The sequence below is a fragment of the Bombina bombina genome, chromosome 3 (genome assembly GCF_027579735.1).
Source record: "Bombina bombina isolate aBomBom1 chromosome 3, aBomBom1.pri, whole genome shotgun sequence".
In the NCBI taxonomy this organism is placed as follows: Eukaryota; Metazoa; Chordata; class Amphibia; order Anura; family Bombinatoridae; genus Bombina; species Bombina bombina.
In genome coordinates this window covers 945,855,644-945,874,810 of record NC_069501.1, presented here as the reverse complement: position 1 = coordinate 945,874,810, position 19,167 = coordinate 945,855,644, and the positions used below count along the sequence as shown (strand labels likewise).

The 19,167-nt window shown below is 38.4% G+C and overlaps 1 protein-coding gene across 1 annotated transcript in view; it reads right to left on the bottom strand.

Moving 5' to 3' along the window:
* Window positions 1-19,167, bottom strand: part of DGKH (diacylglycerol kinase eta) — an 800,492-nt gene that overhangs the window by 589,862 nt on the left and 191,463 nt on the right. Inside the window, 1 exon segment of the mRNA XM_053705494.1 lies at window positions 1,313-1,423. Within this exon segment, the coding sequence (XP_053561469.1) occupies window positions 1,313-1,423 (111 nt within the window).

The following is a 19,167-nucleotide window of genomic DNA, read 5'->3' as shown; positions in this document are numbered from 1 at the left end:
CCTGATACGTATATCTGCTTCATAAATAAATATCCATTCATGCGGCTTCGGAGGAGGACATGGCCGATGACTGGCAGCTAAAGAAAACACTTTTCCTGAATGGTGAACAGTTTCCAACTTTAGAGTGGCATTGCAATTGAGCGTTATATTATTGCACTGCTACGAACCTTTAAAAGTCATGAAGACTCACTGACTCGCCCTTTCTTGTATATAAAAAGTAATATAACATAAAGCTAAATAAAAAGAATGTGAACTTTAAATAGTTAAGCATATTGGAATGAACTGGATTTCTTGATTGAAGAAAAGAAAAAGAGTTAAAAGGGACATAAAACAAGTTGGGATAGAGACAAAATAATATAATATGTACTTTAATTACTTTACCTGCAAATTTATACTGCAGTGCCTCGCCATTAACCCTTTCATTTTAGTTTCTGAATTGTAAAGCTCTAACTCCCCACACACATTTCCTTCTATGGCTGTATTTATATCTATTGTTGTTTTGGTAGAATTATCTGCTGGAGCATGCATAGAATCTGTGAACTCAGTTAAAATACAATGCCTGTGTCTAAACACTTTTAAGGGGGGTGGAGCACAGTGTTCCAGACAGCATGGCATTGTAACTAATTATGCTTATTTTTAAAAGAAATTATAAAATACTTGCCAGCAATATTTAAAAAAAAATTATGCAAACGATTTTTAATTAATTAGACATTTTAGAATATGCACAGATCTCAACATGTTTTATGGCACTTTAAAGGGATAGTAAAGTCCAAATTAAACTTTCCTGATTCAGATAGGGCATGCAATTTTAAACAACTTTCCAATTTACTTTTATCATCAAATCTGCTATGTTCTCTTGGTATTCTTAGTTGAAAACTAAACCTAGGTAGGCTCTTATGCTAATTTCTAAGCCCTTTGCAGGCCACCTCTTATCTGAATGCATTGACAGTTGTTTTACAGCTAGAGGGCATTAGTTGATAACATATAGATAATAGTGTGCTCATGCCCGTGGAGTTATTTAAGAGTCAGCCTGAAATGCAAGTCAGAACTGAAATAAGGGGGCATTCTGCAGAGGCTTAGATACAAGGTAATCACAGAGGTAAAAAGTGTATTAATATAACAGTGTTGGTTATGCAAACCTGGGGAATGGGTAATAAAGGGATTATCTATCGTTTTAAACAATAATATTTTTGGTGTTTATTATCCCTTTAATGTTCTTTATATAAATGTATGCTCTTGAGATGAAATAATGATTACTTTAAGTGTAGTCAAACCCTGTAAGAATTAAAAGTGCTAATTTCAGCTGTCTTACCTTTGAATCCTTGGCATAGTAAAGTGTTCTGCCCCGCAGCTTAAAATAGCGTTTTTTCCATCTCTGAAATGAACTGGTTTGCTTCAATAATAATCCCTCTTTGATACTTGTCTGGAAAGTAAACAGTAAAAACACAATTGTCAAAATGGAAAGAGAACATTCATATCCTCTCAGATACAAGTGGACAGCAGTACATTACAGAGCATAGGCAAAGCACACCTCTCCTAAATACCGACGTTTGCATCGAGATAGTGTAAATAAGCAAGGTCTTTAAAGGGAAATACGAGTGGTACATTTAAAATACTGTCAAAAGTATTTTTGCAATGTGACTTACATTTGTGCTTTCCTTATTCTCCCTAAAGATGTTAAAAACCAGTGAGGAGCAAAATGCTGCACATTTCCCAAACCAGCTACATATCTTATTTCTAATGCCCGTGGTGAATTAGGACTATCTGCAAATGACTTTGTAAATGGCTCTAAGCAATCAATAGGTGTAGATTGTTCAGGCACTTTTGCATTATTCTGCAACTCTAAGAAAAGTGGAACAAGTCTTAAAGGCAAAAAAAATAATTAAAAAAAAATGAAATTTACACCAAAAGCAAACAAAATAAATACTGAAAGTCTGCAAAATCAATCCTGATAGAAGTTATCAATCTTATGAGAACTCCAAAGTGCATGTGAATCCCAGTGGATACGGCCATAGGTTCCCTGCACCCACCTCAGTCTGTGCATGTCCTTGCAGACAAATGCTGGCACATGTGACCCACACCCATGTCTGCAGTCAATATTAAAAGCTGTCACTGTGATACATTTTAACATAAGCAGTTATACAAATGAAAACATTTAAAAAAAATGCTTCTAATGGAATTCTAAATGCACTTTTTTAAATGAACAGTCTGCTAAGGTGTCCTATAAAAACATATAATATAAAATGTAATACAGTGCCATATCATTCCATGCAATATTTCACTGTAGAAGGGCAATGTAAACTGTGTTATGACAACCGTAATTTTATTTATTTACTGTACGTATTTTTTTTTATATTTTTTTCTTTTATTGATCACTGAGCATTAAATATACAAAACAAAGCCCATTTTTTGTCTTTCATGGCTCAGTTATGGCATGCAATTTTACAAATTTCCAAATTACTTCTATTATCTAATTTGTGTTGTTCTCTTGGTATCCTTTGATGAAAAACATAAGCCTCTTGTCATTGGTTCACTCAATGCATTCAGCTAGCTCACAGTAGGGTGGTGTTGCTCCTGCATTAAAGTATATCAAGAGAATGAAGCAAACTTGATAATGTAAGTAAATTAGAAAGTTATTTAAAATTGTTTGCTCTATCTGAATTATGAAAGAATAACTTTGGGTTTCATGTCCCGTTATAATAAGGAAACCAGCAATTGTTTTTAAATATGGGAGAATCCACCAAGAAGTGGCTATGGCACTCTCACTATTACCTTTTCTATGCTATAGGTAACCCTGTAGACTCCTCCCATATCAAAAAGAAGGAAAGCACAAAGTACATTATTTCTTCTTTTTTACATATCTATGTGAGTGTAAGTGAACGGCTATGTGCATTTTATGTGTTCAGTTGGTCAAAAAATAAACCCCTGAAGCATTACAGGTAAGGTAAACTGTATGTTGCCACTCACTTATCTCTCAATCACCCTTAAAGTGAATGTAAATTTATGATAATTTGATGCTAAAGTGCCTGGTTTTTAAAAATTCGATTAAAAACAGGGGCACTTTAATTAATCAAAATTTACATTTCACTCCTGTTGTGAAAAAAAAACTTACCTTTTAATCTTCACAGCAGCTCCAGCTTCCTCCGGTCGTCGCAAGCCATTTATGATGTCAGAAATGATGGATAGGTCATCCTCCAATCACAGCTTCCCCCCGGGGGAATCAGTGTCTGATTCAACGCTGTGATTGGAGGAAGCCAGATTCCTCATTTTAGACCCAGGAAGAGGCTTTGCAACGAGTGGAGGAAGCTGGGGCTGCTGTGAAGATTAAAAGGTAAGTTTTTTTTCACAACAGGAGTGAAATGTAAATTTTGATGACTTTTTAAAAACCGGGCACTTTAGCATCAAAATTTACATTCACTTTAAGCGAATGAGGTACAGTAAGATAGTTCCCAATGTCCAAATCAATTAAGCCAGTTATGGCCAACTTTCTAGCACATGGGGTCCGGAGATCAAAATTTTAGAATCCTTAAAAGGACCCATTATACAATTATGGCTATTAAACAAACAAATCATTTTTGTAAAAAAAATGCAGCCCCCGGGCCACCAGTTGGCCATTCAGGATTTAAGCTATAAACCAGATAAGGAATAACCCGTCTGTATTCTTACATAATTAAAGGTCAAGACACCATTCTGGAAATTTTCAAGGAACCAAACATATTGGACAGGATATTCCAAACCTAGTTAAAGAGACCAATCTGGATTGGTTAAAGGGACATATTTGACAGTAGTATGTTGGGGCTGTAAATTTAAAAATAGAAGCAACATTGTACAGTTGTAAACATATGTAGTTATCAGTTATCTTGTGTGCAGCAAAGATTGCTAAACCACTGTGGACTATATGTACCAGTGACGTGCAGTGAGGTCAGAGGCTGGTGAGGCACTAGATATGATACGCCGGAGAAACACATGTACAGAGGGCCGCAAGTACCCCCAACAGGGCAGGTTTCAATGATAGCTGAACCAGTGCACAGGTGACATAATCAGGTGATGGGTGAGAGCAAGTTAGTAACCACTGAGTTACCGATCAGCTGATTACTTCACCTGTGCACTGATTCAGCTATAATGAAAACCTGGCCTGTTGGGGGTACTTGAGGACCATTGTTGAGAACACTGCACTAAAGCACCAGCTCATCGGAAATGTATTGATTACCTGGAGAATAAAACACACATACTCTGCTCACTGACACCCACACACACTCTGCTCACATACCCACTCACACAATTATGTGGCACAGTGCCAGTTACTAAGCAATTAGAATGATACACAATCTCTTCTATACTCACTACTGTATTGTAAAAATATAAATAATTTACCATACAAGTTTTACACAAAGGACAAGTTATCAATAATGCCAACACAGCTGCTGCAATATGGTGCTCAAGAAACGCACGTGCACATCCCACTTATGTATGCTCTTCAACAAAGGACACCAAAGGATACCAAAAGAATGAAGTACATAATAATAAAAGTAAAATAGAAAGTTTTTTTTGTGTGCAATTTCTATCTGAATGATGGAAATGTAATTATGACTTTCATGTTCCTTTCAAAAACTAATTTGATTTGCTGACATGGGGCCAGTAACAGTTGATGCTAATTCTCAAAATATAAAGAACTAGAAAAGTCTATTAAAATAGCATGCTCTACCTCAATCATGAAGGTTTAATTTTAAATGTCTCCCTTTGACTATGTGTTTAACCAGTTACTTTACAGTGGCATTATTTCTAAAAACATTTAACTGCAATAATTACATATATTTTTTTAAATGACTAATTATCTCCTTTTATTAATATAAACTTGTATAAAAGCAGCACATATTAAAAACACAATGCAACAGCTTTCAATTGATTTGTGAATTACAAGTTAAAGGGACAGTACACTGTAAAATTGTTTTTCCATTAATCTATTTTAAATGACTTGTTATACCAACTGCAGAGTATAAAATATTTGAGAAGGAGGAGGCGGAGCTAACTGCCGTGAGAGACAGACGCGTCTTAGAGGAGCTCTGCACTTTGAGACTAATAAAGTGCTTTTTTCTGTCACTATATAGCTCCTCTGAGTTGAAAAAAGTATTACAGGGGCTTACAAAAGCAACACCAAGCTCTGGGGTGATACCCTGAAGATCGGGTCCCATTTCAACCCATTTGCTCAAAACTTGAGGCCTTTAGGAGTACGCAGCAGTGACCGGAGGGTCGGGGTTCCGCTCCGGTGACTGCCAGGTTCAGTGTCGCAAGCTCATCTGACGCTGTTGACACCCGGGTGACGTTAGCAACTGCCGGGACCGGCATAGAACAGTAGCAGCATCCCTACACGGGAACGGAGAAAGAGGTGAATTGGCCCACATAGCGGGAGCCTGCGGAGAACCGGAGATATATAAAACGTAAGACTTTCTCCTCACTTCTAGCCAGAACACAGCAAGAAATTTTGAGGGACACTCAAACACACTCATTAACAAACAGAGGGGTTCGGGCGGCAGCATTCCCAGTAACACAGTCACAGCATAATCAGACGGCGGGAAGGACGCCATTTTAAAGCTACGCTCATTATCCACAACTAAAGGGCTTGCACTGTACTAGAATCCCACAGCTGGGCATGCTCCCAAAACTTTAGAATTTAATAAGCAACTCACAAACCCTCTCCTTAGGCTCATCAGAACGGAACTCTCAACCTAGGAACCTACACTTATTAGAGGCGGTCTGGGAATTTTGGGAGAGACTCATTTGGGGCCTATAAGTCAATAGACGAGAGGGACACTACAACACTTTCTTCAGCTCCAGACCTCTGCCACCTGTTGCTTTAATGTAAGAGCAGAGAAGTGGAGTAGGGCAATAAACCTATACAGCATGTAATTCCAATTACATATTGGATAATAGCAGTCATGTGCATAATAAGTTAATTCCCAAGCCAAATCCTGAGAATTATAAGGGAACTACCATCCCCACAATACACCAGAGTGTCTCCTACCCTCTTCCAAACAGTCTTTTATTGTGCTCTATAAAACAACACAGCATGAAAAACAAGTCCCAAACCGTTAAGGAGTGCCTTTCTAGGTCACAATCGAAACAGAAAAGCGCAGATAAAAATAACCCTGCTACAACCACTAGCCCGTCAACGAGCAACTTAGGGGGCCCTGTAATCATTCAACCAGAGGACCCCAATAGAGATCTACTGTCTCAGATTAAATCCTTGTTCCAGGAAGAACTTAAAACAGCTTTACAAGAGATTAGACAAGAAATCAAAGAAATTGGTGGAAGAACGGCAGAAATTGAGGAAAGACTAGACAATTTGGCTGAAGAAATACCAGATATTAAAAACTCCATTCAGGACAACACATCCTACATAACTAAACTAGAGGACCAGCTTGAAGATCTTGAAAATAGATCACGTAGATCTAACTTGCGAATCAGAGACCTTCCGGAATCTTATAAAGATCTAGAAGCCACCATGACAGATTTGTTTCAACAGCTGGTGCCCGACCTTGATCTACCCCTATTACTAATGGATAGAGTACATAGAGCCCTTACAAGACCTCAGCAAAATGCAAATAGGGACGTAGTTCTTAAAATGCATTACTACCACGTGAAAGAGCTCATCATGAAAGCTGCCAGAGAAAAAAATGCATTGAGTTTGAAGGTAACATCATACAGATTTTTGCAGACCTTGCCCCCATTACATTACGGAAGAGAAGAAATTTGAAACCTATAACCAAGGCCCTCACCAAGGAGCACATTAAATACAGGTGGAATTTCCCCTTTAAGCTTACCTTTTCCTACCAAAACAACAACTACGCATGCTCCACTCTGGAAGAAGGAAAAGCCATACTAGACCTAAAAATCCAATCGGACCTTCCTACCTCACCCGCCATTCCAGAACCCCAGAAGAAATCTTTTCAAAGAGAATAGACCCCAGTGGGGAAAAATGGTAAAGCTAAGAGACAGAAAACGAAGATGAGCAGCACCACACAGGCGGCCCACCTCACCGAAGATGAAGACTCCTCAGCTTAATTCAGAGGTTTAGTATATAAAAACTTTAGTGATACAGGTTTGGCCCATGGACTGATTGAGCGGTTTTGAGCTCATGAACACAGGCTCTTACATGCCACCTACAAGTTACCAGTTTGTACTTTGTTCTTCTTATTTCATAGTTTCAGAGTTGAAAAGTTCCCGAATAACTATAGGAAGAGATTATCTCCTCCGATCTTGGATTAATAACACCATATTAGCATATAGTCCTTTTTGCATTCTATATTATTGTTACCACATTTATTGCCGAGCTCAATGTTGCATATAAAAACTATGGTTAAATTCTCAGGATTTCACCCCCCCCCCTAATCCTTCTGTCTCCCTCCCACACCTTCCCCCACCCTTCACCCCTCCTTATTCTTCCCTGCTCCCGCCTAGTTACAACGAACTGCACATGTTCACAATAATGATTATAGGTTTATATGTCAAATAATGATTCCTTTTGTTCACCTGTTCGATATAATCTCCAACATTGCTCTTCTTTTTGGTGTGAGTCTCGCTCTCTTTATTGAAATTCATGATAATTGCTCTCTCTCTACTAGGTATACCTCATTGTTGAATATTAAAATCTGCCATTCCTCTGCTCACAATACAGTTATGGTGTGCTCTTCGAATGAGGAGACAACAAATGGAAAGATCCGCACTGCTCTCCCTCAGGAATTCAGGATTTGGGTCCCCCACTTGTATGATCACAGGTACCTGTTAAGCTACTCCCCCCACACAGACACATCATGTCAATAAACATAATTTCGCATAACATAAGAGGGTTAAACTCAGACGTCAAGAGGAAAAAAGCAATCTTAGAATATAAAGCTCTTAACGCACACATAGTAATGCTGCAGGAAACACACTTCACACCTAAATTCACTCCCAAATATGGGGATAAAGCCTTTCCTACACAATATCACGCCATAGGACCTAAAAAAAAATGCGGGGTCTTAATACTAATTCATTCCACTTTGAATTTTCACGAAGAATCGGTTGTGAAGGATAGAGAGGGGAGATTCTTAATAATAATGGGAACATTACAAAACACTCCTGTCTTAATAGTCAACATATATGCCCCAAACGATCAACAGGCAAACTTTATTTCCAAGTTAAGTAAACATCTCACATTGTGGAAAAGACATAAAATGATTGTAGGAGGTGACTTGAACTGCACTATGAACGATAGAGTAGACAGGACGAATCAAGCCTCTACACAGGGTGACTCGTCCAAAAAGAGGAGCAGAGTTCTTTTAAATTTTGTTACAGATCACAACCTGACAGACAGCTGGCGGTCATTGAACCAAAATGTCAGGGATTACACATATTACTCACCAGCACACACAACACACTCCAAAATAGACTATATTCTTATCAGTCAAATTCTAATGCCCCTGCTAATCAGAGCTTCAATTAAAAACTGCTCTTGGTCAGACCACTCTATTGTGACAGTTTCTTTGGCGGGAATGATTAACCCACTCAGACTTAAAACATGGACCTACGACCCCATTTTGCTCCAGTAGGTGTGATCTTAGATAGGGTACAACAACAAGTTAGAGAATTTATTGAACTTAATGATGGCTCCACTAATAATCCAATCCTCGAGTGGGGAGCCTTGAAAGCATACATTAGAGGGCTCCTGATTACAGAATCAGCCAAACAACGCACACTCACGGAAGATACTAAAACAAAGCTAAGATTAGAAGCAAATAATTTAAGACTACAATTTAGCATGCATCCTACAAACACCATATCTAAACGATTAAAAGCAATAAATGAAGAACTGGATAAACTCCTAAACAAAGAGGCACTTAGATCAATAAAAGTAACTGATACCCAGTACTACATATACGGAAACAAACCAGATAAAATGCTTGCTAACAAACTGAAGGAAATCACTAGAACCACTACAATTCCCCAGCTGCAAACATTAGACAATAAAATTACCAATGATCCCCAAGACATTGCGAACATTTTTGCAGACTACTACAGTAGATTATATAACTTAAAGACCAGCAATACTGGCAAGGACATGACTACAGAACTACAACACTTTTTAGGAAACAGTTCCCTCCCCGCCATCACCACAGATGAATGCGATTCCCTAAATAGACCTATCACTCACGAGGAAATAAAATTTTGTATTAAGAATCTCAAAGGGTCAAAAGCCCCAGGCCCCAACGGTTACTATGGGCTTTTCTATAAAACTCTGTAACCCCTACTAGTTCCGCAACTAGCCCAGGTTTTTAATTCAATGCTTCAGGGTAAGGAAATACCCAAGGAATTATTAATGGCGAGAATCTCAGTTATACCAAAACCAGGAAAAAATAAAAACCACTGTCAAAATTACAGGCCCATCTCGCTAATTAATCAAGATATAAAACTATTCACCAAAATTTTAGCTAATCGTCTCAACCCTCTCCTCACCAAATTAATACACTCCGATCAAGTTGGGTTTATTATGCAAAGGGAAGCCCCAGACAACACGAGGAAAATAATAGACTTAATCAATATAGCCACAGTTAGGGGAACGCCTTCTCTGTTCCTATCTTTGGACGCAGAGAAGGCGTTCGACAGGATCGATTGGGACTTTATGTTTGCGGTACTGGATAGGGTGGGAATTAAGGGGCCTTTTACGGACGCATTAAAATCATTATATTCTTTCCCCACTGCTTATGTTAAACTTTCCGGATATCAGTCTCATTCAATACACATTAACAATGGAACACGTCAGGGTTGCCCGCTTTCTCCACTACTTTTTGCGTTAAGTATAGAACCCTTAGCAATTAAAATACGAGATAATCAAGACATTTCAGGAATCACAATAGGACAGACTGACCATAAAATTTCATTATTTGCGGATGACGTAATACAAACACTGACTAGACCATTGCTTTCCCTACCCCCAGTGTATGACTTAATACAACACTTTGGACGCATTTCAGGTTACAAAATAAATGAGAGTAAATGCGAAGCGTTTGGCATTAAACTGCCACAACACACCAAAAAATTAATGGAATTAAACTTCTCATTTAGCTGGCCAAAAAAATCCATCAAATACCTTGGAATCAATCTATCCAACAATATACATTCCCTATACCACTTGAATTACTTACCAATGTTTACACACGCCAGAGGGCTGTTAGCAAAATGGATGAAATTGAAACTATCCTTATATGGGAGAATAATATCTATAAAGATGTCTTTACTCCCCAAGCTACTATACTTATTTCGATCCCTGCCAATAACACTACCACTCACGGAACTGCACAAACTCCAAAGGGACATTCTTAACTTCATATGGCAGGGTAAGAGGGCGAGGATTAATAAGAAAATCATGTGCACTGATAGGAAGGGGGGGGTGGGACTTCCTAACCTAGTCTCTTACTACTATTCAGCCCGTATGGCACAAACCTTGAAGTGGTTACACACCAGTAACTTATCACAATGGGTTCATATTGAATCTAAGATTCTAAACATTTTTCCAGTTTCTAACTTATTATGGACCCCACATAACACTACCCCACACAATAAACGTGACTACATTGCTATACAACATACTCTATACATTTGGAAAAAGCTAAATTTAAAATTTCCTCTTCTCAATGAGAAATCGAAAATAACCCCTTTGATAACTCAACATTCGCTTATCGACACAGCCACACAGCAGAAATGGAGCAACAAGGGGTTGTATAGGATAGCAGATGCATATAAAGAAGGGTCTCTGATGACCTATGATCAATACCAAGCCCTTGACCCTGACGATAAACATATTTGATACCATTTTTTACAATTAAAATCTAGGGTTCAACAGATAATGGGTAGTGAAAGAGCCCCGCCATGCACGACATTGGAAACATTAGGTTTGTCAACTCATCATATAAGGGGAGGTATCTCTGCCCTCTACAAAATCTTCAACCGGCCACCGACAGCTAACAAATCTCACCTCATGTTAAAATGGGAACAGGACACAGGGAAAACGTGGTCAGTCGAAAATTGGACAGAAAACCTTATGGGCGGGTTATCTTTCTCACAAAACGCAACACTCAAAGAAAATTTTATAAAGGTGGCTATTTCGGTGGTACCTGTACCCGGCTAGACCGGGAGGAGGAAATGACCCACTAACTAAATTGTGTTACAGGGGATGTGGGGAAACAGGGACCTACACACACATGTGGTGGAGTTGTAGATACGCAAAGGAAATTTGGGACCATACCTCTAACCTCATTAGCGAGATATTCCAGAAGAGGGTGACTTTAACTATGGAACAGGCCTTACTACACTTCCCGATTGGGGATTTCACCAAACATAATAACAAACTAGTTATGTGGATCTGCACTATAGTTAGGTTGAGTGTTGCCCAATTTTGGAAGAGTGCCCCACCCAGTTTTGAAAGGGTAAAGCAAAAAATAACTTATCACTTTGAGAAAGCGAGCGCAGTAGCTGAAACCCTAAATACTAGGGAAGCATTCTTACTGCAATGGGAACCTTACATTCACTACCACGAGGCCTCCAAAAGGGGGGGGGAGAGCAGGAGTTGCGGAAAGGCGGATCATGTCACAGATAGAGAGCAACAGAAGGTATAAAAGAGTTTGACATTTAACTATTTCACAAATGAGAGTTGAGCATAAATAATGTTGGAATCTTTGGATTATTATTTGTTTTGTTACTGTTTTATGTATGCATGTACAAAAACCTAAATAAAAATATTTCAAAATAAAATATTTGAGAAATTGCATTTTCGGGTTTATTTGTGTATCTGAAGTAGCTGGTTTTGTGCTTTGAAACCACAGCCTATTACAATGGATTGAGCTTCAGGTAATATCAGATCTCATTATGTTATCACTTTCATGTACACAGACTTGCTTCCTTATCTTATATTTGTCTGGAACACCAAAGCTCAATACATAGAGAGAACAATGGAAAATTATCATTTTATTACTTAACTATCATGCCCCCCGCTGAGGGTGTAATCTCTTCTGCTGGCTGTGTTTACTTAGGCTTGTCAATAGCGTATACGCCAGTATCAAAACTTTCAGTATAGGTTGGGAAACCACAAGCTAAATCAGCTATTTCAAATGCTGAAATAGGAGTAAAGGAGCCACTTGCAACCAATTTAATACACTCTAGCAGGTAAAAAGGATCATTGGGAATAATTTAAAGGGGAGAACGTTTTTGGGTGAACTGTACCTTTAACAGCAGTCTTTAAATAAATGGAGACACAGAGAAAAATAAAAATAGATACTGCATCCTCTGACTGAACAGACATAACATATATGGAGTTTGTACCTAATTAAATCAAATAACCATGAAAAAGGGAGGCTTAGCCATATTCAATGTCAAAAACTTTAATTTAAATAATGTGGGCACTGCACACTTAACTTCAAACTCTGGGTTTTAAATTATGGGTTTAAATTTGAATTGACCATTTGACTTCCTGTCAGTATTGGGTTATGCTCACTTACTGTCCCCCCCCCCCCCTGATAATGAGCTGTATCTGAACACAATTTGTGAATCACAAGAGATGTAGAATACTACTTTACTCTTCTGCTTGGTGTCATCTGTTCTTATGTTACCTCAGCTTCCAGTTGTGTCACATGACCCTGCTCACTGCATCCTCCTTCTGAATAATCTATATATCCTTCACTTGCTAGGAGGCATCAAGAGGGGTGCCTCCTATTGGTCCCAATTTTAGCTGCTAATATATTGACAGAACACAGGTGGCGCTGCAGCACAGCTTATCCTTTGACCCATGTGCTGCAATGGAGAGAAGCGTTCCTGTACCTGCCTCTCCATAACATTACATGGGGGGAAAATATATATATATTTTTATTTTGTTTTAATTAAAATTTAATTAAGCTTTGGCCACATATGGCAGGGTAGGCACTGCCTCCCCTGCCTCCTATGAGTGCACGTCCCTGATATGTACTATATGACAAGTTATCCATATTTTCCTTATTTGCTAAATAATAATTTGCTAAACAACAAATCAAGTACAAGCACAATCAAAGAAACAAAAATGCTTCCAATAATAAGGTACAAATAAAAATGTTGGCTCTCTTGCACATATCTCCATATTCAGGCTCACAGATTGTTTCCAATTACTTTTTTTTACTAGCTACAGAGTATAAAATGTATGAGATTTGCTTTTTTAAGGCTTATTTGTGTATATGAATTAGCTGATTTTGTGTTTTGAAGCCACAACCTAATAAAAGGGATTGAGCTTGTAGGTATAATCAGATCTCATCACTTTATCACATTGTGTACATATACTTGCTTCTTTATCTTATATCTGTCCATAAACCAATCACCAATACTTGAAGAGAACAATTAACATTTTATTACCTTATCTCTTCTATATCCATCTGGGAGTTTAATTTCTTCTACTGTCTGTGTTAACACAGCTTGGCCTCAAACTTTCAGGATGGGTGGGGATACCACAGGCTAAATAAACTATTTCAAATGCCAATATAAGGGTAATGGAAATACTTGTAAACAATTTAATACACTCCAACAGGTAAAGTGGATCATTGGGAACAAATTAAAGCACCTGTTTTGGGAGGAAAGAAAAACTATGAACTTATTCTTAAAATCTATCTATCTATACACACACTAATTTTATATATAATATGAGAGAGAAGAGAGAAGAAAGAGAAAAGAAAAGAGAAGAGAGAGAGAGAGAAAAGAAAAGAGAGAGAAGAGAGAGGGGGGGAGAAAGAAAGAGAGAGGGAGAAAGAAAGAAAGAAAGAAAGAAAGAAAGAAAGAAAGAAAGAAAGAAAGAAAGAAAGAAAGAAAGAAAGAAAGAAAGAAAGAAAGAAAGAAAGAAAGAAAGAAAGAAAGAAAGAAAGAAAGAAAGAAAGAAAGAAAGAAAGAAAGAAAGAAAGAAAGAGAGAAAGAAAGAGAGAAAGAAAGAGAGAAAGAGAAAGAAAGAAAGAAAGAAAGAAAGAGAGAAAGAAAGAAAGAAAGAAAGAAAGAAAGAAAGAAAGAAAGAAAGAAAGAAAGAAAGAAAGAAAGAAAGAAAGAGAGAAAGAAAGAGAGAAAGAACGAGAGAAAGAGAGAAAGAAAGAAAGAAAGAAAGAAAGAAAGAAAGAAAGAGAGAAAGAAAGCGAGAAAGAGAAAGAAAGAACGAAAGAAAGAAAGAAAGAAAGAAAGAAAGAAAGAAAGAACGAGAGAAAGAGAGAAAGAACGAGAGAAAGAGAGAAAGAAAGAAAGTATTAATACTGGACAGCTCTCTGAGGAATCTTACACTGTTTATGTTATAAACGTGGAATAAATGGTCACACCTTACTGAGCCTTATACGAGATGGTTATCACAACTTCTGACCGTAAAGGTACAATACATACATTTTAATGACATAATACAAAGGCACAAATGCCACCACAGACACTATGGGCTCCATTTATCAAAGACTGCTGCTACCTAACCTGTCAGAAATCATCCAGCTCCTATCGGGATAAATGACACCCCTGCTAGCAGCCGATTGGCCACCAGCGAGCAGGGGGCTACATTGCACAAGCAATACTTGTGAAATGATAAATGCAGATAGTGTATGCCAATCACAGTGATGTACACTCACAGCGATAAATTTAGCCACCAAACAGCCAGCGCTACCCAGGGTACTAAACCAAAAGTGGGCCAGCTCCTAAGCTTACATTCCTGTTTTTCAAATAAAGATAACAAGATAACAAATAAAAAGTGATAATAGGAGTAAATTAGAAAGTTGCTTAAAATCATGAAAGACAAAATGTGGGTTTCATATACCTTTAAGCTATAAGCCAGATTTATACCGTAATAACCTGTCAATATTTTTGCATGATTAAAAGTCAAGAGGCCATCCAGAAACCTTCGTTAACAAACAACTTGGACAACATATTCTAAACCTGGTTTCAATATATTTAAAGGGGCAGTAAAGTAAAAATGAAATGTTCATGATTCATGCAGTTTTAAACAACTTTCCATCTTACTTCTATTATCAAATAAATTGCTTTGTTCTTTTGACATCTTTTGTTGACTAGTAGACCTAGGTAGGCTAATAGGAATTTATGAGCATGAATAGGTCTTTAGCATTCTATAAGCAGTAGTGATTAACTATAACATTGCTATAAGCGCTGCTGCCAGATAGCTACAGACACAAGCACACTCCTGAGGTCATTAACAAAGGAAACCAAAAGCAAAATTTTGTAGAAGTAAATTGGAAACATTTTAAAATTTCATCCAATCTATTTAAGTTTAATTTTGACTTTACTATCTCTTATAGCAAATAGATTAAAGAATGGGTAAATAATGCAAAATGGGTATTAAATTAAGAAAAGCATGCACCACTACCAACAATTCAGCCTTGATCCTGCATGGTAGGAATGCTTTTAAGGTCTAAAGCAGGGTCTGACAAACAGCCTGGGAGCAGTGGCAGCCATCTTTGTGTCATAGCACAAATTCTGATTGTACAGATTTTTATGGAGACTTCAATATCTAACCTCAAATGCCCATTCTTGTTCCTTAGGCTTGGTCCTAATGAAATAATTAGGGTCAATTTATAATGGTAAGGGTTTGAGTCTTAGGAGCCTATTTATTAAATGTCAGTCCGACATGATCCGATCAGCGGATCATGTCCGACAGACATCGCTGAATGCGGAGATCAATACGCTCTCTGCATTCAGCATTGCACCAGCAGCTCTTGTGAACTGTTGGTGCAACACCGCCCCCTGCAGAGCAGGGGGGTGTCAATCAACCCGATCATATTCAATCGGGTTGAATTGTAGCAATGTCTGTCCGCCTCCTCAGAGCAGACGGACAGGTTATGGAGCAGCGGTCTTTAGTCTTTAGCTTCATAACTGGTGTCTTCAACTGGGGACTGGGGACTTCAAGCTCCATACGGAGCTTGATAGATATGCCCCTATGTCTAACACTTTATATGGGGTACCTAGCTAAGTATAGTGTCCGTGCAGAACATTTCAGGTTTGAGACTTTTTTTTTTTTTTATGGAGCAGGGTTTATTATCTCTGGTGGTGGATCAGTTAGGAGGCTGAAATGTTCACACATATACAGTAAGTCCTTTATGGTTCCATTCTGTCACAAAAATTTGAGTTTGAGATTCCACTGTTAGAGAGCTAGCACTAGTAAAAATCTGGGGAAAGGCCTACTTTATTAATGCGTTTTGAGAATTGAACAGATATAATATAAGCATAACAAATAATAAAAACAAAAAAAAAAAGATATATAGTACATAAATCAATATCCCTTGCACATTTAATATGTATAACAGATAAAATTCAGCCACTAATGGATTTCATGCAGACAAGCATTTAACATATACCGTATTGTCCCGAGTATAGGCCGCACTTTTTTCCCCTAATGCAAGCCTTTAAATTAGGGATGCGGCCTATACTCTGGGTGTTACACAATTTGAAGCAGTTGGCTCTTTCCAGAGTATCCCGTCTGCCCGCCCCCCACTGTGATGTCACACACACACGGAACTTGGCTGTACACACGCCGGCGCGCTGTAGGGATCCCTCACCGTCTCATCTTCACCACCGCTTGGAGCGCTTATGAATGCCGTGGGTGAGGTATTCGAGTCTTGAATGTCATAAGGTGGGTCCCCAATATCAACACTTGTATTACCAGCGTGTGACTAGGTGTGTGTAACTCGTGATTTTTGCATCAGTGTTGGATGTGGATTACATTGTGAGGATTTTTGCAGGGGGCAGAGTGAAAGGAGAGTGTGCCGCACAGGGAAACTTTGTGGAGGATTTCTTTTAATAACAGTGACGGTAGATTGTATAACTACACATGTACGGTATACCAGTATTTTTATGATCACTGAAATGGCCCTTATTAAGGATTAATACGGTAATACCGGTAAAACAAAATACAGTAAAAATAAAATCAAATACCGTAAAGTCAAGTCCCCAAGTACTGGTAAATGATTCTTTATTGCATGGTACGTTAAAAAACAGGATAAAAAAGGAATACTGGTTTAAAAAACGTCTTCCTTTTTTTTGTATCCTGTTTTTTTCAAGCACCATGGAATAAAGAATCATTTTTACAGTATACTGTATTCTACTTTGAGTTTCTTCTTTTTTTTTTTACCAGAGTGGATATTGGCAGCCTGTGTAATGTCATTTCTTTAAAATGGCACCAAACTTTAAGGGTGCGGCTTATAATCAGGTGCGGCCTATACTCGGGACAATACGGTATTTACCACTGTCTGGATTACACTATTAGAATTGTAACATTACAATATTCTTTGTCCGCTTCCCCAAAGCAAATCTGTATCCAATTCTATTTTCTTTGTTATTATACACACAGCAAAGTCTTTAAATAGTCACAAGTATGCAGGGTACCTCCCGTTTATATATGCCCCTTCCCTTCCTACTAATTATTGTTGTTTCTACCTACTTGGTATTATGTAGTGTGGGCATTTAACAAGGAATACTATGGCAGCACTTCTCTTTCATGGACCTGATTGTGCCTGACCAGCATAAAAGGAAGAGAGAGAAATCACAGCTACAAAATATGATGAATTACCATAATTGTAAAGAAAAACAACATTTTGGTGGCACATTTAAAGGGACACTGAAGTCATAACTTAACGTTCATGAATCAGATAGAGCATGCAATTGTAAACACCTTTCCAATTTAATTCCATTTACAAAATGAATCTTTTCATATTTACACTTTTTGAGTCACCAGCTCCTACTGAGCATCTGCAAGAATTCACAGAATATATACGTATATGTATTTGTGATTGGCTAATGGCTATCGTATGATACAGGAGGAGTGGAAATAGACATAACTTTGAAATGAGTCCAAAAAAAAAAATCTACTGCTCATTTGAAATGCACACTATGTGCATTGTCAGCAGAAAATAAAAATGGACAGTGAGGGATGGAGCAGCTACATTACAGAAAAAGGGGGGTGGAGAATTCCTAAAAACATAAATTATGCTTACCTGATAATTTCATTTCCATCAAGGGAAGGAGAGTCCACGGCTTCATTCATTAGTATTGGGAAATAAGAACCTGGCCATCAGGAGGAGGCAAAGACACCACAGCCAAAGACTTAAATACCTTCCCAACTTCCCTCATCCCCCAGTCATTCTGCCGAGGGAACCAGGAACAGTAGGAGAAATTTCAGGGTAAAAAAGGTGCCAGAAGATGAACAAATTTAGGGCCGCCCAACGGAAATATGGGCGGGAGCCGTGGACTCTCCTCCCCTCGATGGAAAGGAAATAATCAGGTAAGCATAATTTATGTTTTCCATCTAAAGTGAAGGAGAGTCCACGGCTTCATTCATTACTATTGGGAACATATACCCAAGCTCTAGAGGACACTGAATAAAACGGGGAGGGTAAAAGGCTGACCCTAAACTGAGGGCACCTCAGCCTGCAAAACCTTTATCCCAAAAACAGCTTCCGCAGAAGCAAAAATGTCAAATTTGTAAAACTTTGTAAAAGTGTGTAAGGAAGACCAGGTCATTCTTGAAGGCCCAAAACGAAGCCACAGCTCTAGTTGAATGAGCTGTGATCCTCTGAGGAGGCTTATGTCCCGCTGTCTCAAAAGCCAAGCGAATCAAGCTCCTCAACCAAAAGGACAAAGAAGTAGCAGAGGCCCTTTGCTCCTTGCGCTTCCCAGAATACACCACAAAAAGAGATGTAGACTGTCTGAAATCCTTTGTAGCCTGAAAATAGAACTTCAAGGCACGAACCACATCCAGGTTATGAAGTAACCTCTCCTTTGAAGAAGGAGGATTAGGACACAAAGAAGGAACAAATATTTCCTGATTGATGTTACGGTTAGACACCACTATGGGGAGAAACCCCAATCCAGTGCAAAGTACAGCCTTATCCGCATGAAAAACCAGATAAGGAGGATCACATTGCAAGGCAGCTAATTCAGATACTCTGCGTGCCGATGCAATAGCCAACAGGAAGAGAACGTTCAAAGACAGAATCCTAATGTCTATGGAATGCATAGGTTCAACCCTCTGCAAACCCTTAAGGACCAAGTTTAAGCTCCAAGGCGGAGCCGACTGTCTAAAAACAGGGCTGATTCTAGACAGAGCCTGAACAAAAGATTGAATGTCAAGGAGCTCAGCGAGTCTCC